The sequence below is a fragment of the Diadema antillarum genome, unplaced genomic scaffold (genome assembly GCF_040938485.1).
Source record: "Diadema antillarum isolate AM-2024a unplaced genomic scaffold, OU_Dant_1.0 seq00000079_RagTag, whole genome shotgun sequence".
NCBI lineage: Eukaryota > Metazoa > Echinodermata > Echinoidea > Diadematoida > Diadematidae > Diadema > Diadema antillarum.
In genome coordinates this window covers 1701427-1725833 of record NW_027271172.1, presented here as the reverse complement: position 1 = coordinate 1725833, position 24407 = coordinate 1701427, and the positions used below count along the sequence as shown (strand labels likewise).

The following is a 24407-nucleotide window of genomic DNA, read 5'->3' as shown; positions in this document are numbered from 1 at the left end:
TAGCATCTGCTAACACAAAAAGTTGTTCTTCTTTCTCACCTACCCTGCAGCCGACCCATGTTTATCAGATCCGTGTCAAAATGGCGGCCAGTGCTTTACTCAGAGTGACACTGCGGCATACACGTGTCTTTGTCCGTCAGCCTTCACAGGAACAAATTGTCAAACAGCAGTCTCGACTGTAGCCACAGCCGCGGAGACAAGTAAGCAGACTTTCTGGGGGTTTTTTCTGATCGAAAGGAAGAATTGAAAGATTGAATGAAAGGATGATAAAGTGCGCAATTCGCTTCGGAAAATTAGGACAAATATTGATCGTTGTATAATCGCCGTACTACTCACTGCAGAAAAAAAGCCATTAATTGTTAATGTTTGTTCATGGTATCGATATATTCACTTGTCCTCATGGCTATTGAGTCTCTGCAAATCCAATGACTGGTCGTTATTTCACGTGCACTCAATGATCGATGTTTTTTATTTGATCCGATAACTTGAAAGGACAAATTGAATGTCAAAAATGTCTCGTCTGTAATCCTTCATACTTGCTGTAAGTCGTGTATCAGATCGATGATACTGCTGAGAACATACGAGTCATACTTACTTCTCGTCAAAATACAAATTATCAAGTTGGTATTCGTACTCCTTTTCACATCCATACAGCTGACAATCCATGCTCGTCAAACCCGTGCCAAAATGGCGGCCAGTGTTTTGCACAGGGCGACAATTCGGCGTACACGTGTCTCTGTCCGGCAGGCTCTTCCGGTACAAACTGTCAGGTCATCGCTCTGACCCAAGCATCGACTCCTGCACCTAGTAAGTGAAATAGATAGCCTGTTTCTTTTTTCGTTCTATTCAAATCTGATCATCAACAAGGGTTAGGCCTATTGTGTGATATACAGGACGAACAAATAAAAATGCTGCCCAGGTGAAATCCTGCACAACATTTTCGAGGTAAGAATCGCGTCATCGTGATAGTAATCGGTAACAAAATGTACATAGTTGACCAAAAAAATCAGTCTAAGATATCGTCGGGGATGATTTTCCGCGGAGACTATATACCTGGCATGAGGAGAACCATCAAAGTCGAAAAAATACACCGTATTATGAAACTCCTAAACAGGTTTGGTTCTATGTGAAATGCTATCTCATTAATATTCGTTTATAGCCATTCACCTATAGTTAAGGTTTTTTGTCAGGTATATTTCTGCTATCTAATTTTCTCTTTGTCACATTTCAACTTGCAGCTGTCAACCCATGTTTGTCGAACCCTTGTCAAAATGGCGGTCAGTGTTTTGCACAGGCAGATAATTCAGCATACGCGTGCCTTTGCCCTTCTGACTTCACTGGAATCAACTGCCAGGTCGTTGCACAGATCGCAGCAACAACTGCAGCTCCACGTATGTGTATATTGTCACGAGACACTCTCATTATATCGTATATGATTGTAACGTATTTTGTATTCATATTACGTTGTTACGATCAATTTCTCTATAATTATCACGCATGATCAATCTTTATCTTTCAGTTTCATTTCCGTTTTCAATGTCTTACAAATACATGCTTTGTTCACGGATGAATCCAAAATATTCCTAATTAGCCTTTCAGATCCTCAAATTTGTTTTCGTATTCTAATTGAATGTATGTATGTGTATGTAGATAGATAGGATAGATAATACAAATACATAACTATGCAGTGGTTATATATATATGGATAGATAGATAGATAGATAGATAGATAGGATGGATAATACATATACATAATATACAGTGGTTATATATATGGATAGATAGATACATTGTAGATAGAGAGGTAGATAGATAGATAGATAGATGGATACATTGTGGATAGATTAATAGATATTTAGATAGATAGATAGATCTATGGAGTTCCTGTAGAGAAGCGTTACATATGAAATTGTGAATTCACATGTTATCTCTTGGACATTTGATTATAATACAGTGGCGAATCCGTGTTCATCGAGTCCTTGTCAAAATGGTGGCCAGTGCTTTGCCCTGGGTGACAACTCGGCATACAGGTGTCTCTGCTCCTCTGGATTCTCTGGTACCAACTGTGGGGTTCTTTCGACAACAACTATTACCACCCCCTCACCAGGTAAGATACTTTTAAAAAGATAATTATCATACAACATGTTATACTAATTCAATATCTCCTACATTCTGATCTATGAGAACGGTTCCACTTTTTTCACATGTATAATTTATGACAAAACTTTGCTTTGCTTTGCTTTGCTTTTATCCGACAATTTGTACTTTTAATCAAAACTCAACCATGCATTTTCGTAACCCGTACTTTCGTTATAATGTGTACGCGAAATCCGGTATAATATAACAAGCAGTCTGAACACAGATATGAAATACTGTGTACAACGCTCATTTATATATTTCGCAAATAAGTACATTATTGAAATAATAGGCTTACATACAGCTGGACATGTCATGATGGACATTGACTAAATTGCCTAGAATGTGTGAAGTATTTTACCTTTCTCAAAATATCATGCATTGTAAAAAAAAAAAAGTCCAGAGTCACTTATTATATTGTGCACCAAATACCGGTATAGGTTTGCAATTAGTTTTTCGTTTTTTCTCCTGAATCTCCAAGTCATAAATCCCTGTCTGAGCGACCCGTGCCAAAATGGCGCCGCCTGTTTCTCGGCAAGGGATCACTCCTCGTACGCCTGTCTATGCACCATGGGTTTCTCCGGGCTGCAGTGTGAAACGGCCACAACAACAGGTAAGCCAGCATTTGCATGTGATTATCACGTCAATTTTATCTCATACCTCTTTCTGTTGTTTTTAAAAATCGTTGCTTTTTTCATTAAGGCCTTAATTCAAATCAGTTAATTCAAACTTTTACGGGAAAACCATTGATAACGCTATGGTAGCGATATATATATATATATATATGTATATATATATATATATATATATATATATATAATGATAATAATAATAATAATAATATATATATATATAACAAACCGCCGCAACTTAGATAATGGCAAAGTTCGGCCTAGTTAGAATGAACGCTTTCTCTTAACACGACTCTCAAAGTGTGTGGTAATTAAGTCATGTGACTTAATTATATCAACTGTATTGACACATAATGTGAAACTCTCATGTTATTTAGGTTTTTGTTTACACTTTGGATATGTCTACAGATGTGTAGCTCACATAAATTCTTATAGATAAACCCGTCAGCTCTGTTATAAACGTTTGTCACTCATACTCAATTCTCAATTCTCACATGCAGATTCTGCGTGCGACTCATCGCCCTGCCAAAATGGCGCCCAATGTTTCATCTCGTCAGACGCCAGCGGATACTTCTGCGCATGCTCCACTGGGTTTGCCGGAATCAACTGTGAAACAAGTGCGATGTGCTTTGTATTTAGTGAAGTTGACTTTAAGCTAGCAAGCCATCTCACAGCATCCCATCATTATACTGTGTCGACATACCCATTCATTAAATCGTATTTACTGTTGCAATAAGTAGGCCTACCATGAACATCCTGTTGTTTACATTGTATATTACTCATGGAGCCATATCATACAATAATATGTTGCGAAAAGATCGATTTCAACAGAGTCGATGGCAACGTTAGCATGGTCAGGTTTTTGCAAAGCGTATATAAAATTGATGTGGATTGTATTTCGAGGATTCCCAAATAATGCGATGGGTGTTGACTGAAAAAAAAAACATTAATAGTTAAAGTACATTATATTTTCTCCTTTGTCGCACATCACATGACACTGTGTCGCAACACGATTTGGGTAGAATGTCAACTCTTTATCGTCACTTAAAACTCAGTGACATGACAAGAAATTACGATCGTCATGAGCAAATTCACTAACTGCATCGTGAAAGGTATAGCATTATTATCATTACCTATACAACAACCGATTACAGGCATCAAACAAAAAATCAACCTGGTGTATATCCACAATTCAAGGGTAATGAGAAGGCCCTAGTAATAAAAAGCAAAACACATTAAACTCACCGATGAATTCGTCAGAGATGATATCAATGGCACGATGCTGCGCTATTTTTCGTCTTCCAGGAATTGATCCGTGCGAGAGTGGCCCCTGTGAGAATGGCGGCCTGTGCCTGAACGCTGCCGACGGTCTATCGTACACCTGTATGTGTCCAGAAGAGTTCACCGGCTCAAACTGCCAGAACATCGCTCAGACAGGTATATGAGGTTCTCGTTAAAAGTAGCAAGCAATCGATTGTATAGTAATGTCTTCTTGTGCAGAAATTGGGAAATTTTACACCTATATGCAGGGGCCGCGGAACCGGACTGGAGGCTGAGACTTATGTACCCCCTCCCCCTTCCCTCACATACTCTCTAAAAAAAATCGAGTGAAAATATTCACTCTTAAAGGAGTGAATACAAAAAAGAGTGAATTTAGAGTGAACTTGGAGTGAATTTTCAGTGAAAATGTTCAGTTTCACTCAGGGATCAGGGATCACTCCAAACTCTTCGAGTGATCCTTGAGGTCACTCCAAAATGAGTGAAAATGAACATTTTCACTCAAAATTCACTCCCATTTCACTCTAAATTCACTCTTTTTTTAATTCACTCCTTTAAGAGTGAATATTTTCACTCGATTTTTTTTTTAGAGAGTAGCCAATATTGATAGCACATGCACATACTTTTGGTTCATAAACACACACACACACACACACACACACACACACACACACAAACTCTCAAAAATCACACACACACACACACAAAAAACCAAACCTGTAATTTTCCTTGGCTTCCGCGCGGGGATTCTTTCCTTCGTAGACCCATGAAAAATACAAAAATGTTCCGTGGCCTCAGTCCATATTTCACAAGGTAGCAAGTACTATAGGTGACAGAACGCGCCTCTAAATGATTTCGATCTTTCCCGCATTGGTCACGTGACTGCATTATGATGAATCACCGACCAGTATAATAGAATCATAGCCACCATACTGTCCTACTATACTAGCATTTGTTTCAATCGAGACCATGTTGCCAGGCTTAAGAAAATGAGAGAGCCAAATTTTGCTAAATGTGTATACGTCAGACGGTCAGAGGCAGTGTTGATACATGCTTTCTTTTATTTTAGTAAGAAATGTGTAAAATTCGTGGATAGATGGATGAATAGAAAGGTGGTATGTGTGTGATTGTGTGCTGTGTTTATAACGTCTGTCCTAGATCTCATTCTTTTTTTATTCTTTCTTTTTGTAATCGTGTTTGATAAACAGCTTCATCTTGCGACTCGGCACCGTGTCAGAACGGAGGAGTGTGTTTCATTGCCTCCGCGGGAACAGGTTACATCTGTTCTTGTCCCTCGGGATTCTCCGGCACGAACTGCGAGACAGGTGGGTTGATTAAACACTTGGAAAGATTATAGGTAGGCCTAATAGATAAGAGAGAGATCGAGAGTAAGTGAACAACACAAATTTTTCCCATTTGAGAAATATTTAACGTTTCTGTAAAAATTCTTTTACAGAGATGTAAAAATCTGTTTTGTTGTTTGTTGTGTAGGCCTATTATAGCTGCATTCGTGTCATGAAAGGTATTATAATGCCATAATCATGTTTTTTTTTTCTATAAAGATTGAGTGGTATGAATCATGGGTATTAGTGTAGCTTCAATTGAAATCTGAAAGCAGATGTCGAGTTTCACTTTAATCATACATTTGCAACTTTTTTTCTCATCTGCAGAGAATGCCCCATGCGCGAGTAGCCCTTGCATGAATGGGGGAACTTGCTTTTCCGGAACAGACTCTTATTTCTGCAACTGCCCAAGTGGTTTCGCTGGAACAAACTGTGAAGCTGGTAAGTATCAGTGAAGCAAAGGACTGCGAGTGCACCAACAACGGCTTTCATTATCCTCAAACTTCCCGCGGACAGGTGAAAAGAGTACTAGTATACTAGTATTCGACAAACATAATAAATCAGAGAGATGGACAGTGAGAGAAACAAACATTTAAGAACATGAAGCTAGAAGGAAGAACAAAAACAGAAAGAAAGGAAAGACAAAAATAAAAAGAAATAAAGATTAAAAACAGAATGGTAGAAAACTAGGGAAGCATTATGCCATATCAAACGGTATTCATACTAAGAGAGCTCTGCCAAGTAAACCTCTCGGTTCGTCGCTGCAGCGACGCGACGCGTCGTCGTACCTGACTTTTCGTTGTTCGACTGCTGCCCTCTATAAAAAAATAAAAAAAAAAAAAAAAAAAAAAAGGAGGATAACAAAAGTCTGCTGTCCGCGAAAGTCTGCTGTCTGCTTAATCAAGACCTGTTTGCAGAAAGTGGTAGTGATAGATTTACGCCTTTTTCCGATATGTTTCGTAGTCCGAACCAGAGATATGCACTTATAGAGTAAGTCAAAATGAAACTCTAGGGAGTAAAATGCAATAATTTATAGATACCTTGAACTTTTATATTCCGAGAATTAGAAAAACGCAACTTGAACGTCTGCGTCACTAGTCCCACCTATAGGTTTCTGTGCGGTGCATCATATATACTGTATTACGCTTTGATAGATACCCGAGATCGGGCCGTTTCTTGAGTTTCTCCCTCAGTCAGGGACTGGGCTGTCTTCACTTATTTTCACATTTCAACCTTAACTGTAAATGTAAGATTAAAGTTGAGTCTTTTTAACGCATGAAGTAGAAGGGTTAGACAATATGGACAAACTTCACATTTGAAACTTCACATTTGAACTCTCACCGTGGTCTCGGCTTGATCAAAACAGATTTAGAAGAACTGTTGGAACTAGAAATAGAGACGAGAATAGGAACATTTAAATGAATGATAATGCATTGTACACCATTTAATATTTATGTCCTGAAAGATAGACTTGCAATTTCACAGCTTTTTGACGCATGTGATGTAAGGTATGAATCCTTATTTCATATAAATTAAATATTTCACATGTTACTTGGTCTTGGAATGATTTCAATCTTACTTAGTCTGCATATGATATCATTATTGTAATTTTAGTCATTACTTTGAAACCATGCCATTCTTGTTCATTACTACTAGCTGCCAACAGCACACATACAAATTGATTTCATACTGCATGTATCTCTTTCCCTGTCAGCTCAACTGGTAGACCCGTGCATATCCAGCCCATGCCAAAATGGAGCAGCGTGCAGTCTCGATGGTGTAAACTATCAGTGTACTTGTGAGCTTGGATTCACTGGAGACAACTGTGAACTAAGTAGGTTTGCATAAAATATTTAAAGAAAAAATACCATCACTTGGCAAAAGTAAACTAATATTGATTTGAAATGAAAAACCTGGAATTCTATTTATAACCACTCCACATATATTCCCTTGCATCCGGCAATATGTCAACACTTGGTATATAAAATAGATAGCCTATTGGGATATTGTGTCATTCACACACATGTAGTTTATGTTCTTGCTAATTCAAGGAAACTTGAAATGATGCTTGTTACCATACCCACCATAGCCTCAGGGCATGAAGACATAACAATGAAAATGATGTCTTTCATGGAAGTGTCATTCACACAAAGTTTGAAGGAAACTAATTATTTCAAAAATAAATGTCCGATACTTGATCTAGGGTGATTTTCAGAATATGAGTAAAAACACTCTCCTTGAAAAAAAAAAAAAGATGCACTAGTACTATTTGTGGAATAGAAAAGAAAGTAAATTAAAGTTTTAAAAAAGTAGGAAAGAATCACTTTCTTTGATAGGTTTTGAATATATGACAGGGCTTTTTTTTCCATTTCATTTGAAATAGTAGCAGAGTGTCATTATTGCACTTTTTTCTCATTTTCCTCATTCATTTTGAGTCAATTTTTGAATCATGGTCACCTTTTTGCACAATTCTAATGCAACTTTTAATATGTGAGTTGGAGGATCAGAAATATATTATTTATTTTCTTGTCTCACTCCTTTTTTTTTCCCCCAAGATATTACCGACTGTTCCGGAAACCCATGCCAGAATTCAGGACTTTGTCTCGATGCACTGGGTGGCTTTGTCTGCCTCTGTGATCCACAGTTTTCAGGCATTTACTGTGAAGGTGTGTAGCTGACGTTTCCTCAATGTTATTCACATGACTAAATTTTCAGGTGTACATAATGTGTATAAAAGTCAGAGAGAATTTATCAGTTGAATCAAAAGTATAGCTAGGGTTATCTCTGAGAATGATGATTTACATGAAGTCACAGAAACATGGTATGGTTGCATAAAAATTAAGGGACTTGGTCCACATCTTTAGATTTCACTTCCAGATTTGTCAAGTCAGAATGCGCAGTATGCATCTTGTTATAGTAATAATTATAGCACAACAAGTGGTGCACTAGGTGGTTGGCTCTGTTTTGTTCACAAATTTGGTAAACTGTAATGATGCTGCAATTGGAATGAATAAAACAGAAGTTCATTGGTACTTTAAAAAAAAATCATATTCTCTATCTTTCTCCTCCAGTGCAAACACCATGTAATGCTGATCCCTGCCTTAATGGAGGAACCTGTTTCCAACAGGCAAACCAGGCGACGTACATGTGCGTGTGCCTAGATGGATTCACTGGAACCGATTGTGAAACAGGTATAAACTGTGTACCATCAACACAAAAGGTTTATATCAGTCTGCTGAATTCTTACTTATGATACATAATTTTCAATGAAAAGCTATTGCTACTATACTTTTCATGACAGAAGAGAAAATACATTTATTGTTTGTCCAACATTTGTGATATCAGTGGCTTCATAAGAAGTTGTTTATGAATAGGCCTATATGTGATGTAAGATATTCTTTGTGATGTTGCATACAGGGTATATGCAAATGCTATTTTATCATGTGTTTACTGACTCTCATTACCTCAGAAAAAATAGGAGAGTAAACATATATATTCTTTACAAATACTTTTATCTGTGGTACTGTATTTCTGCTTTATTTGACTGAAGAAGTCGCACAGGCCTGCATGAGTGATCCCTGCATGAATGGAGGCATTTGCTTTGAGTCTCAGAGCGGAGGTGGCTACTTCTGCTCCTGCTCTTTGGGCTGGGAGGGAACAAACTGTGAGACGCCATCCAATTTGTGCGACCCTGATCCCTGCCAGAATGGCGCCCTCTGTGTCAACCTCCAGACATCATATGTCTGTCAGTGCACGTCAGGGTTCACCGGAGAAAACTGTGATACTGGTGAGTCTCCACTATTGTTGGCTGTGAATATTTGAGTAGAATAGTTTAAGCAATTCATGTTAAAGTTTGCAAAATGAAATGGACAAGTGATTTGTAATGGTGCTTTGCGCACATCACCCACCCCCTTTAACAAGTTCTCTTCCCATGCCACCTCTTTTACAGTAATCATTAAAGACATAGTCTTCTATCCTTGAACAATTTGACTGAACAGAAAGCATATCTATATCCTTTTGTATCAATTTGGCCCTCGAATGTTTTTTTTTTTCTTCTATGTTTAGTCTTGTTGTATTCACAGGTGGGACACATTTTGACATGAAGTCATTGAATGTGCCAGGTACTCAAAGAGTTAATGATACAAATTGTAACGTATGTTGGTTCCCCCTCCCCACCATTTCCTGTAGGGTGTATAACTCTAGGTAAGAATGATCAATGCCTTGTAAGCTTATGCATGATATCTGTACACTTCTTTGAAATGCAACTTCATTTAGGAGCATTACTGTTCACATTTCTTTTTATATCGTTACATCTCATTTAGCTCTCCAAGCATGTGCCAGTGACCCTTGTCAGAATGGAGCCAACTGCTTTGATGGGACAGATGGGGGATACTTCTGCCAGTGTCTTGTTGGGTTTGAAGGCACAGACTGTGAGACAGGTTAGCAGTGACTTCTCATCTCTTTTGTTTCTATTAGCTAGGAACAGAATTGTTAGGCATTTTAGACAGTGAACTGCATGGCTTCCAATCTTTTTTTATTCCGAGGATTTATAGGAACAATGAATGAAATTCTTAAAGTAAATACATTCTCAATCATGTATGACTGCAGAACTGTCAATATTTGCTTTAAGATGGACACATATGCCTAAAAATCTGGTAAATAATGCTGTAATAATACACAATTCCAGTTGGGAAACAACAAAAATGTGAAGTATTTGCCAAAATTTGCCAGGAGCATAGCTGATCATGGTTGCTGCATGACTTCTTATAATCGATTATTGACAATCAGCAAAGAACATTGCTCACTGATCTTTCGTGCTGGAGTGAATTGCACGGAGCTAGTTGGAAAATACAATTGTTAGGGCATGATCGATCATTACATAATATTCTACCCACCCACAATGCTGAACAGGAAGGGCTATTCTGGACTTAAAGTTGTATGCATATGATTGAAAGTATTGTACACTTTTGATCTCAAAGTGAGTTCCAAAGCAACTCATCATCCTGGCAGAACATATAAGCAAGGTAAGTCTCTTGGTAGACCCTTTTGATGTATTGCAAGCAAATTCCAAACAGTGGAGGACAAATCTGGAATCCTTCTGTGAACTACATTTTGGCTGTGCTCATGTTACCAGTTTGAGAGAGCCACACTGTGCCATCTGTCCACATTGAAAAAGATAGAACACTCAAGCGCTCAAAAGTTTGATATCCATTTCGCTGCCCACAGAAATCGCCCCTTGCAACAGCAGCCCCTGTCTCAATGGAGCAACTTGCTTTGAAGCTGCCAATGTGGACCAGTTCTTCTGCATGTGTGCTGATGGTTGGGAGGGGGATACGTGCGACACTGCCGTCGATCAGTGCGACCCACCCCCCTGCCTGAATGGGGCCACCTGTAACAACCTGCAGACCTCTTACACATGTGACTGTCCAGCCGGATTTGAGGGGCTGAATTGTGAAAATGGTACAGTTGCAATTCTGTTATTAATTCTAAATTTAGACTTTGACTTTATTTTGTGTGTGTGTGTGTGTGTGTGTGTGTTTGGTTTTTTTTTTATTCTATATATATTCATTATGCACCCTTTTGAATTTTGAGTTTTTGTTGGATAATCAATCCCATGTTCCATTCCCCAGCTAAGAATGCGTACATACATGTTAGAAAATTGCAACAAAGATTGTTACTATCTTTTTCAATTTGCAAACTTAAAGTTATTCCAGTGGAATTCAGTACAGCTAATATACAGCTTTGCTGGCCCGCCATGATATCAGCATCAAAACAGAATTACTGTGATTGGAATCTTCCACTCAGATTTTAGAAAAATTCTTCCCCAAATTTGGAAATGTCTGTATATTTGTGACTCATTCATTGACTCATTTTTCAATCAGCCTTCAAAATGTCCCAAACACTAAAGAGTTTGCACATACAATGTATGTTGTATTCTGTAGCTGTTTCACCGTGTACCAGTGAGCCCTGTCAGAATGAGGGTACGTGCTTCCAGAACTCTGATGCCTCGTCCTTCATGTGCGTTTGCTCTGCCGGCTGGGAGGGAGTGGACTGCACCGTGGCCGTCAACGCGTGCGACCCAAATCCCTGCCTCAATGGAGCGACCTGCGATGACTTCCAGTCATCGTACATGTGCTCGTGCCCACAGGGCATCGGTGGAGACAATTGTGAAACAAGTAAGAACATCTTGCATACAGGGGAATTTTCCAGCTATGGATTAATCGGTGATGCTTTATGGTTTACTGGTTCTCTCATTACTATCTTTCATGAATCTATCAACAAGAATCTCTGTGTCAATGAAAGATGGAACTGAGATTGCATTTTTTTCAGTTTCTGTAGGTATCATCTTCAAAGTAGATGATTACCATTTAACCTACTTTTCTGGATTGCTGAACCCTTTCTGTGCCAGGGACTTTGAACAGTGTGTACAGCAAGATGATACTTTTTGTGCCAATTGGCACTAAAAGCACAAAGGGTGAACCAGGCACCAATTATCAACCCAATGTTTGTTATTTTTCATATATGACATCCTGAGAAATATATACCATTCTTCATTTCAAAGTTGTGACAAAATGACCCATGTGCGTAGGCAATGCAAAACATATCATTACTGGTGCAAGAGTGAGTCTTTGTTTTGTATTTCTTTATGCACTGAATGATGTCTTTCATTTGCAGTTCTTGTTGCCTGTGCCACGGATCCGTGTGAGAATGGGGCTACGTGCTTCGAGAGTTCAGAGTCCAGCGGCGGCTTCCACTGTCTTTGTGAGGCGGGCTGGGAGGGGGACACCTGCAGCACCCCCACCGATGCCTGCGCCTCATCACCATGCATGAACGGAGCTACATGCAACAACTTACAGACCTCCTACACTTGTGAATGCGCCAACAGCTTCGACGGGCCAAACTGTGAAATAGGTACAACGTGTGTGTGTGGGCACAAAAAAGGTGCTGTGTCTCCCAACTTGGTCTATGAAATACACAGGATGGATTTCTTTGTTATTCACAGGTCTTGTCATAGATGTTTTGATGCTTTTCCCTGATTGGAAAGTTGTCATGAAAACTGTATTACGTTTATTAGATATATGGTGCTTCTTTTTCTTTTTCTTTCCTTGTTTTTGCAGTAGTTGTTAAACATGTTGGTACTATACATTCAGTGGGTTATTATCCTTGACTGTCATTTCATATTTATCTCAATATATTGTGATTTACATGTATCTCAAGATTTGATAACACTGATCAAGTCCCGCACACTAAGACAAAAGAAAGAAAATGAATTTTTCCAGTATGTCAAGAATTTACTGAGGAGTGGATTGGTTGTAGTACATAGTATGATTCAGTCATTTAACTTTCAAGTGCTTTGATGGGAAAGTGATGCATAGAGTATAAATTTGTCATAGGATTTTTCATGTTTTTACTGCTATTCCAAATTCTAATCTGTTACTAATACATTTTATGCATAATGCATACAGTAGAAGTGCACTGTGCATGAACACTGTGTTATGACCTCAAGAAGATGGTGATAATGAACCCCACATACACCATTTCTGTGGCATTTCAACAATATTGAAGCCACATCACCACCAAACGATTCAGAGAAAACCACAAAATCTCTGTATTTCTCGAATGCCATGTGTGCAATATGTAGAAGCTTCTCACTATGTGGGCTTGTTGGAACCGATCAACAAATACACTAATATATGCATACACGTGTCTGTATATACACATACAACATTAATATGAGTACACTAATTAGCATGTATTCATACTCATAATGACGTAGTGAATTGATAATCCATAAATATAATCATCAATACAGCTGTGACAGGATGCACCAATGACCCTTGTCTGAATGGAGGAGCTTGCTTCCTGCCGTCCAGTGGTGGCCCAAGCTTCATCTGCATGTGCCCACAGGGCTGGGAGGGCGTGACCTGCGAGCAGGCCGTGGACCTGTGTCAGCCCGCCAACCCCTGTCTCAATGGAGCTACCTGTTTGAACCAGCAGACCTCCTTTGAATGCCAGTGTCCATCAGGCTTTACAGGAGTTGTGTGTGAAACAGGTAAGAGAGCTGTTTGGAATCCTTTTATTTCTATTTTTTACAGTGGACTGGAACTCATTACACACTTAATTAAAAAAAAAAAAAAAAAATCTGTTGCAAAATACACCAAACCATTACTGTTATACAGATTTTGCAACATTCTGTGCACCAACTTAAACACACACAGACACATGCACCATCCATATTATACAAATGATGCACAGGATAGAGTGCGTTAGTGGAGATGTAGCGCACTGGAGGGTATTTACAATTGTGAAACATGCACGAGGCGAAGCCGAGTGCATGTTGCACTACATTGTAAATACCCGAGAGTGAGCTGCATCTCCACTAACGCCACGAAATGATCCTGTGCATCATTTGTTTTATAAAATGGGTCAAAAACTAACAGCATTTTTCACGTACCTTTGTGGGTCAATACCAGTCAGCTACATGTAGCACTCGCTCAAGAGTCAATATGTCCAAAGATGTTCGTCCCACACATTTACGCACGTCGCACTCGGAAATCCCGTACATGTACATGCACATATAAGTGCTGTACGTACATGTACAATGTATAAGAGTATACGTACACCACATATGTTATGCACACAAGAAAGGCCGGCCGGCAGCCCGAACTAGAAGTTGTTTACAGGATTGACAGCGCGTATAGTAGCGCACGACGCACTTGTAACAACCGATTGAGTGCGCACTGCTAGTGTAAACATTGTGACGTCAGGCCGTGTATGTTAGTGAGAAATTAATGCACGCACACGTGACTCATTTCAGCGCTTCCAATTGGCTACATTCTTGAACCCATTTTATAATGTATGTTATCAAAAAATCTTTCAATGTAGTTATATTATGAAAATACTGCAATGATAACTAACTTGTACAGATCAGTCAATCCTTTAACAACAACAAAACAGCTGAGATCAGTCATGTGTTGTGTACATTTGTATGTAGCTCTATCCATAGTTAAAGGATGACAAAATATAAGGCAGCAGTTTCTTAGTGTAGTTTCGTAAAAGGCAACTTTGAATAATGTAAATGATTAGAGATAATTAGGTGTATCATTTACTGTTAAACCTCCAACTATATTTTCTTTGATGGTGGAGAGGCTTTGCTTGTGGTTTGGAAACTTTGTCCAGACAATTGAGATTTCAAGTTAGGGTCTTGTATAGACCCAACATAAAGTATTTTTCTACTTATGATGCATGCTTTTTGATGAATAATTGCTTAAGAGCAAGGAATTCTGCCCACTTTGTGACCATCTGGTCCATGCATATTATCCGGTGTGGAACAGCGTTTCACAGTCTGTATTTTCCAAATCATATTACAAGTTTTTCTGCCATTTTGCAACTACAGCTCTGTCCTCATGTGCCAGCAACCCGTGTGAAAATGGAGCCACTTGCTTCGAAGCTTCTGGCAGTGGCGGTTACTTCTGCAGCTGTGAGGCAGGCTTTGCTGGAACCAACTGTGAAACAGGTAAGAACATACATAATCAACAACAAAAATACTCCTCACACTTTGACATATTTTCTTCTCAACACATATATCCCCAGTAGTATTGCCTCACACGCAGCAAAAATGTTTGAAATCAAATATTATCACATGTCCCCTCTAGTTTTATGTACTCTCTTGAGAAGAGATATGATTTGTTTACATTATATGATTCATCTGTTTATTTTGACCTTTTTAAGTGAAATACTTGTGATTTTTAATGAAGTTGACAATCACATGTAATAGATCCTTGGAAGATCTGTGGAAATTCAGTTTAATGTATTGTTTTTCAGCTGAGGCAAAATTGTAATCATATTTCATTTCATTTTGCTTTGTGTCCGTCAGTCTTGACTGGCTGTGAGCTGGAACCATGTCAGAATGGAGCCACCTGCTTCCGGCAGGAGAGTGGTGCAGGATTCTTCTGCATGTGTCTCGATGGATTCCAGGGCGACACGTGTGAGACCCAGGTCACACCTTGCACCCCAGACCCCTGCGCTAATGCTGCCACGTGTGTGGAAGTTGGTGTAACCTTTGTCTGTTTGTGCTCAATGGGCTTCTCGGGTGCCTTGTGTGATCAGGGTAAGAGAAAATCTTACGAATTTCCCAACGTTTTTGTGATGGGCCTATCTGATATTTTCATATTACATCAAAAGTAATATTAGTCATAGGATTTGAAAAAAAGTTTTCTGGATCATTTTTTTTTTTTTTGTGGTAGCAGCATTATGCTTACTATCATTGAAAAGTTTTCACTGTGAGCAAGATTGTTTTTGTTATGTCAGATTTTAGGCTGAATCTTCAACAAATCTTAGACTCAAAAGTAAACTAATATTAAAATCATGACTACTTTGATTCTTTTTGTATGTATCAGTCCTTGATTGTATATCAGGGAAAGCTTAAGTAATTAATCATTTCGTATGAAAGGTGTTCATTTGCTGTTTGCTATGATTGTTAATATCTGAAGATTCTTTGTTTCCGCCTTTGTCCTCTTTGTAGTTGTCCAGCCCTGCGCAAGTAACCCCTGCCAGAATGGAGCCACCTGCTTTGACTCAATCTCTGGGGATGGCTTCTTCTGCAGCTGTGACAGTGGCTGGGAGGGCACCACATGCGAGACTCCCGTGGACTTCTGCGACCCGTTCCCCTGCCTGAACGGTGGAACCTGCCGCAGTCTGACGACCTCGTATGAGTGTGACTGTCCCTCTGGGTTTGCTGGGACCAGATGTGAACGAGGTATGATGCTCTACACTTGTAGTATGGTATGGTATAAGATGTCGGAGATGACATTTCTTTTTCACACTAAACACAGATGCCTCTGCACTAAGTTTGCCTCTGCCATCGTGTGTCAATGTTCTGCCACAGGAAAAATCTGTGATATCTACCGTAGTGCAGTGGTTGATCAATGACATACATGGCATGCTACTCAGAAAGGTCCTATGGTAAGAACTGGGCATCTACTCTACAGTGTGTTTCTCTTCCTGCAACAATATCAAGTACCTGATGTAAAATTGTATTAATTGAACAATTTCAGAGTGCGCTGTTTTATCGATCACTTTCACAAGTGATTACAAAGAGTATGTTTTTATCTCACGGACTTAGAACTTACTACCCAGCACAGACTGATACAAGAAGTATCCTTAAGCTCCTTGTTTTATAAGATTTTCTAACCAGAGTGATTTGCCCTGCTTTGTACTGTGTATTGAAATATGCAAATTTTGCTGGTTGTATATTTTCACTTATAGGCATAATAACTGGCTGCACCATTGATCCATGCTTCAATGGTGCAACTTGCTTTGCCAACGGGGACACAGTCAGCTATTTCTGTTTGTGTGGACCAGGCCATACGGGACAGAACTGTGAGAATGGTGAGTCAACAGGTCTTGCTCCTAGCAACCATGGTCATTCAATGTGTATAGTAATTAGGTTTTGTCTACCTAATGTGGTATGATTTCTCTCATATGCATTAAAGCTGGTCAGTTGCATTATGTGTACAATATTTATAGCAGTACCAAATGAGGTAAGATATTGTACAGCAATTGAGGAGAGAGTCATAAAGCTTTTACAGTGGACTCCCATTATAACGATGTCCTCGGGACTGGCAGTTTTTTTTTTCGTTGTATCAAAATTTCGTTATAACCGAACAAATAAACAATAAAAGTACATAGAGCCGATAATGTGCGGCTTTACTTTTTATTTCGTTATAACAGGAATTTTGTTATGCACGCGTACCTGTGTTCATTATAATGGGAGTGCACTGTACATAGATAACAAAATTCGTACAAGAATTCTTTACCGTATCTCAGAATTAAAAAAAAACAAAGAATAAAGAAATGGGAAGTCTACAAGTGTGAAAAGCTGACTCTGATGTGTGTGCTGCTAGTGAGAAGCAGTGTGCTAATCAATGACAGACCTGCATAATATGTACTTTTTGTGGTGCCCTCTCCTCTGTTTTGATAGCAGATAGAGAGTTAAACCTCATACACGGCACTTCTTCCCAATCACTCTTTCATATTCTCAGTGAATGAAAGTACTCACAGTATTAATAAATTTAATCTTATGCCTTGTAATTACAGCATACAGCAGTGCAAGTGCTTATTTATGCAGAGTTGTGAAGTAATCTTCTGGTTTTGTCTCGATCTGTTTGTGTCCCATGAATCAGAGCTGTTACCTTGTGCTAGTAGCCCTTGTCAGAATGGAGCCACATGCTTTGAGCATGCTGCCACTGAGAGCTATTTTTGCCTTTGTGCATCAGGCTTCATGGGAGAAAAATGTGAAACTGGTATTATTTGTATTTCATATTTTTGCAAATCACATGTACCGGTATACCCTCCCTTGTATTATGCATATACAACGATACGACTGTATCATTGATTTTGGAAGTCATCACATGGGTGTATAAATTTGGTAACTTTTAATTCTGTCGCATTGGGTGTTCCTTAGGTATTATCTATGAACTGCAAGAAACCAAAATTTGTTTTATTTCTTCTTTTTTCGGTGTCAGCTCTCATTTCATTATAAGTGCATTGTATACTGCATACGGGTATGCCGAATATTTTGCAAGGTTTTTATTTTCGCGAATTTCACGAGTCAGGTGCTACTCATGAAATTAAAGGCGCACGAAAATATTGACTCTGATCCCGATATGAATGTGATGTACATGTGCACTGTACTCTTCTCCGTTCAGTACAGGACTTCACAATCGCGAATTTAACCACTCATTAAATTGTCGGGAATTCCCGATTCGCAAAAATTTAGACTTGCGAAATATATGGCGTATACAGTATCCCCATCTCCATATTCAGTGGTGTATTTGGGTTCCCATGCTCTCTTCAAAGCTAGAAAACAACCTTGACTGTGCAGTTCTGTGCAGTCTGTCTCTTGTCATCCTTTGGCCTGTGGTGCTGGTTTATCATTCACATCACATCTTTTTGAAATGATACTTAAAATGTTCCAAGAAGTCCTCTAAAAAAGGCTACTTGTCAATGCATCTGTTTTCCTGTGGTATGTGTATCAGTCTGAGGTTTTCCAAAGCACAAACACATCTTCATATTGTTGGTGTATAATGTATGTGAAGAAGTACATTGAAGAGTTTGAATGCAAAAACAAATAAAAGCCATTTTCAAAGTTTTTTAAAGTAGTTAAGGTCGTCATCAAAGACAGAATATTGCACTCATCATATTTAACAAGGAATCTTTTTTAAGATATCATTGAAAATATCACATATATTCTCATAATTTTCTTTGTATTTTAGTAGCTTCAATCTCAAATTTTCTCAAGTTGATATAAATGGATATTTCAGTTTTTGCACTTAATTCTTCACATTGTACTCCCCAAAATAATAAAAACCAATATGTTTCATGGTGGCTGAACACTTGTGTCCCTGAATATACCCTACCACCCTGCTTTGTGCTGTCTCTTTCCGCTTTTACCCCTGGTGAACCATGCAGCATTTGTACAAATGTATTCCCTCATATCCCTTCCATCCATGGTGTGTACAGAAATCTTTCCCTGTGCCAGCAACCCCTGTCTGAACGGAGCGACTTGCTACGAGCATGCTGCTGGGAACAGCTACGTCTGCCAGTGTGACGATGGCTATGAGGGATCACAGTGTGAAATTGGTACCCATTATCATCATCATCATCATCATCTTGACATTAAATCCTGCACTTTTCCATGCTTCATTCACCATTAACATTTAAATTTTATGTATCTACAATTGTAACTTGAGAAGTTGATACACATACAAATGTACTTGATGAAAAATACTGCTGTCATGTCCTTGTGGATCCATCAAAATCACAACAATTCTATTTTTTTACACTTAGTAAAAAAAAAGAATGCTCTATATGTAGATAGTGTGGCATCTGATGTAGCATACAGTGGAATATTCATATAATGGTAGACATTTTTGGGGTAAATGTACTATGTAATGGGACATTTTGGCAAAACTAGAACTGTATCCGCTTTCTTCTGCCATCTGTGCAGCAATGAGGATATTCCTCAAACACTGTATGTTCACAACTTGTGCAGTTGTCAGCCTCAAAGTGAAGGATTTTTTTATGATCTTCGCCTGGCTTGCTATGAAAAAAGAAGAAGAAGAAGACATTATTGTTGGGCTTTGATTCCACTGCAAACAAGTACCATGATATACATCATGAATTGATCACAGAATATAGTATCCCATCACACGATGAGCATTTTCACGTGTATAGGTATAGTGGGTTTTTTTTTTTTTTTTTTAGGTCATCTTTTGCAGAAAAGGATGGATTAATATTTATGATACCAAACCATTTTGTTGCAGAAATTTTCCCATGTAGCAGCAACCCATGTCAAAATGGGGGAACCTGCTTTGAACACACAACCCGTGGGAGCTACGTATGTCTCTGTCTGTCTGGGTTTGAAGGCACCAATTGCGAAACTGGTAATCTAAGATTTTTTACTTTTCACATCACTAATTCTATGAACTACTGATTGCACATGTATTGGTGTAGCTGTGCTGTGCTCAGTGATGTTGATAACTCATTACAGAAATCTGCATGAAACAATTATTACCTTGTATGAAATTTAATCATTTTTTTGTGCCCTGTATTCGCAAAATCAATCTGTTTCAAATTACTTACACTAAAAATACCATTTGAAATGTTGTCAGATTGTAATTCTTTATCTTTATATGAGAATTCTGATAGCTAAAGCATGTATAATAATAAAATAATGATAATAAAAATAGTAGTACACATTGTAGTAGTATTAATAATAATAAACTGGCACTTACTGTACATGTATTTAGCACATAATAAAAGACTGCTCTATGAGCTTTACATGTATCATATCTGAAAAGGATTGTAAATGTACGTGCATGTGTCTTTGCTCTTTTATTTGTCTGTTTGATATTTGCTGTCATTTAAACATTGCATTTTGTCCTTTGTGTTTCTACATCTGCAGGACCCTCAGCTTGTGCCAGTGATCCCTGCCAAAATGGAGCAACTTGCTCCGAGCAGAGTGATGGTAGTGGTTACATCTGTCTCTGTCCTACTGGCTTTGAAGGAACTGACTGTGAATCCAGTAAGATTTCTTTGAGGACAACATAATTTCTACCTTTCCACCATGTGTTCTTTCAAGCTAAAATGTTGCTGTCACATTAATTCCAACACATACTCCATAATACTGGCTTCCTTTTTTTTTTCTTCAATACTTTAATATCATATTATGCAGTGCACTTCCACTACAACGAACACGGTTTTAACGAAATTCCGGTTACAACAAAGTGAAAATTCAGGCCCTAACATTATCCACTCTATGTATTTTATTGTTTATTTGTTCAGTTATAACACACTATTTTGATATGATGGAAGAAAACTGCCGGTCCTGAGGACTTTGTTATAACTGGAGTCCACTGTACCAAACTTATGGTGACATTGTACAAGATTAGGCCTTTTTAGCATTTGATATTGTTTGTGCGGGTGTGTGTGTGTGTGTGTGTGTGTGTGTGTGTGTGTGCAATACCATATAATGTTATTTTATAAACTTTTGAAACTGAATTTGCTCCTTAACCATAATGTATTTGTCACGAGTGGTGTTACTGTGTTTTCACGTTATGTGTTCTGCCCAGTGCATTCACCAGAATGGTTGAACAATTTAAACTCCCTGTTGTTTTGACAGGAACATCAGCCTGTACATCCAACCCCTGTCAGAATGGAGCAACGTGTTTTGATCTCAATGGTGGCAGTGGATATGTCTGTCTTTGTGCTGCTGGATTTGAAGGAACAAACTGTGAATCTGGTACATTTATTTCCTTCTACAGGAAGGAAATCTATATTCCCATACTTATATTACACATGCCCATATTTTGTGCATGATATTACATAGTTACTCTATCTATCCATCCATACCTTCAAAATATCTAGATCTTATTCATTGGCTCATTGCTTGTGCTGCTGCTTTCTAACGTCATTACAACATGAAAATTTGCTGTGTTACCTTCGTTAAGTGATTAATGCCATTTATTTTACAAATGTAAGTTTGAATTTGTGAAGCTACATTGTATTTAATGGATTGTGTCTTCTATATCATATCCTTTTCCCAGTATTTCTTCAAATTTTGATCTGCAATCAATCTACAGATTTACACATTTTCTCCCCGGTACATACATATTATATATATTACATGTGTGTACATATCATTTTTCATAGTGAGTGTAAACATCTGTAGGTTGAACATAATGTGATAAAATTTAAATACCATTTACCTTCCATATCCTACTCTTTCTTATCTTACTCAGCATATCTTTTCAATTCATCTTCATTGTCCTTAACTTCATCAGAAATCCTCCCCTGTGTCTCTGACCCATGTCAGAACGGAGCAACCTGTTTTGATCAGAACGGTGGCAGTAGCTATGTCTGTCTTTGTCCTGCTGGATTTGAAGGAACCAACTGTGAATCTGGTACTTTGCATTTCGCTGTTTGTTGAGTTGTATCATATTCTTGTTAGGAAGGAAACTCTGTTAGCTGCAGAATAATTTCATGCTGATGTTAAGTCCATTTACAGTAACTTACTTTTTCACTTAATTATATACTTTCTTGTGTGAACATCTTCCTTTTTTTTTCATTGATTTAACAGATTACTTTTAAATCTCTTTTCAAGTTCTATATCCTTCATTTGTGTGTCACATTCTTCATATCTATGCTATCTCCTATGTTAGAAATCCTTGCCTGTACCTCCAACCCATGTCAGAATGGAGCAACCTGTTTTGAAAGCAATGGTGGCAGTGGATATGTCTGTCTTTGTGCTGCTGGATTTGAAGGAACCAATTGTCAAAATGGTACTCTCACCTATTATGAAATTTGTGCTTCCACAATACATGTTAGTAAACTCTGACTCATGGAGCACACACAAAACTTAATTTGTCATATTTTACAATCTTCCCAAAGAAGGAAAACACTGAAACAAAATCACTTAAAAACTTCCCCATCAGATGATCAGTATTATACATGAATCCTCCATTGTACCTACTTCTCAGCATGTCCAATTGAATTTGTTTTTTGGTTTTTTAAATCTTGTCTTGCTTTCAAAAGCAGTCCCTTTTTGAAAAAAATAGATTTCAGTGAGTACACGATCCATGTCCAGCCATCTAATCATTGCCATGGAACACTCTTCAAAATTATTTGTGCAGTACGTTTATTTTCGAAGTGCAGTCTCTGTAGGTTTGAGTTGAAGATTTATCATGGGCAGAGTGAGAGTGAAGCATATATAGAGTCATGAAAGATCCATCAAAATCAGACTTGAAAGTGACAGAATTTTGAACTTGCTGATCAACAAGTTTTTCTGAATTTCCAAATTTATGTCACAGTTGAAAACTGTCTGTTTTGTTGACAAGTGATGACAGTGTTTGTATCAGTTAATGTTGTAGCGGTTTTCCAGGAACCAACTGCGAAACTGATTCTTTGATTTCATTGAATCTCACCAGCTTGGAAACTAATTTATGACTCCAATTCCTTTTCCATCAGTTTTCCCCAACATCATACTTCCTCTCCATCTCTCTATTTCATTTAGCCTAAGACAAAAGAATACACATTTTTCATCCATTCTGTACCAGCTCTTGTTTGTAAATGTTTGTGTGTGCTTTTTTTTTTCTCAACAAATTTCTAAGACTTTCTTATTTCTTAGCCTCCTTATTATAAACCTTCATGTACCTGTTATCCCTGTCACTGTGCTTTTACTGTTGTTCTTTCGACAAATTTCTCTATCAGAAATCCTTGCCTGTACCTCCAACCCATGTCAGAATGGAGCAACCTGTTTTGAAAGCAATGGAGGCAGTGGATATGTTTGTCTCTGCCCTGCTGGCTTTCAAGGAACAAACTGTGAATCTGGTACATGACCATCATCTCTTTTTCACTGCTTAGATGAATCTTATATGTTGTGTTAGATGTTTTGAATGAGTGATGCGAACTGCCGCTTCAATCACATACTTTTGTAACTCTACTAGGCAAGCAGGAGAAAACCCCTTAATTATCATATTTCATGTCTTTCCAAGACACAAAACAAAAACGCATTCATGTTCAAAAAACAATACTGTATTCACTTCCTCATCATCTGCCATCTTTCAAATCTAGCCTTCATGTTGGCATCTTGCAATTTTCAGTTACACTTTCACTTCGCTTGTACTTTATCTTACCTACACTTTTATATGTGTGTGTGTGTGCTGTCACACTTTCCACATCAGAAATCCTTGCCTGTGCCTCCAACCCCTGTCAGAATGGAGCAGCCTGTTTTGAAAGTAACGGTGGCAGTGGATATGTCTGTCTTTGCACTGCTGGATATGAGGGAACCAACTGTGAATCTGGTACTTTCTCCTCACTTCTTTGTGCTGCCAAATTGTTGGTCTTTTTCTGTAAAGAAATCATGAATATTACAAATTTCAAGTGTAATGACTGAAGTCTGGAAGGCATGCCTAAGAGAAAAAGAGAAAATGTATACTGCAACTAGTCATTTCCACTTCTTCATCGAACCAAATAAATATCCATCCATACTTCCGGAACCATAATTGTTAAAAACCATCATCTACTCTCCTCAAATTCGCCTTATATATTCTTACCTTAGTTCTCAAAATTCTGTTCCCTTTTTCACATGCCCATGCTGTATTTTACTCATATTGTTCTATATGTGTGTGTGTGCTGTCATGTTTTCTACGTACACTAGAAATCCTTGCCTGTGCCTCCGACCCATGTCAGAATGGAGCAACCTGTTTTGAAAGCAATGGCGGCAGTGGCTATGTCTGTTTGTGTCCTTCTGGCTTTGAAGGAACAGATTGTGAATCTGGTACATGTCTTTCACTTCTTTGATGTTACTAAGATGATATTCTAGTTAATGAAATATGCAGAGCAGGCAGACAAAAAAAATCCTCCTTGTCATTGTCATTTTTGTAATGAACAAACAAACAAACAAAGAAACAAGGAGCCACTCCCATTTACAGACAGATACTGTAAAACACAACCT

At 38.3% G+C, this 24407-nt stretch overlaps 1 protein-coding gene across 1 annotated transcript in view; it reads left to right on the top strand.

Annotated features, from left to right (window-relative positions):
- The window catches only part of LOC139726079 (uncharacterized), a 217931-nt gene that overhangs the window by 14312 nt on the left and 179212 nt on the right, over window positions 1-24407 (top strand). The window contains 23 exon segments of the mRNA XM_071637162.1: window positions 51-200; window positions 655-807; window positions 1239-1391; window positions 1955-2107; window positions 2618-2749; window positions 3269-3385; window positions 4074-4205; window positions 5255-5371; window positions 5717-5830; window positions 7104-7223; window positions 7945-8055; window positions 8461-8580; window positions 8940-9176; window positions 9712-9828; window positions 10616-10849; window positions 11332-11565; window positions 12065-12301; window positions 13203-13442; window positions 14787-14906; window positions 15267-15500; window positions 15915-16148; window positions 16658-16780; window positions 21736-21855. Of these exon segments, the coding sequence (XP_071493263.1) occupies window positions 51-200; window positions 655-807; window positions 1239-1391; window positions 1955-2107; window positions 2618-2749; window positions 3269-3385; window positions 4074-4205; window positions 5255-5371; window positions 5717-5830; window positions 7104-7223; window positions 7945-8055; window positions 8461-8580; window positions 8940-9176; window positions 9712-9828; window positions 10616-10849; window positions 11332-11565; window positions 12065-12301; window positions 13203-13442; window positions 14787-14906; window positions 15267-15500; window positions 15915-16148; window positions 16658-16780; window positions 21736-21855 (3702 nt within the window).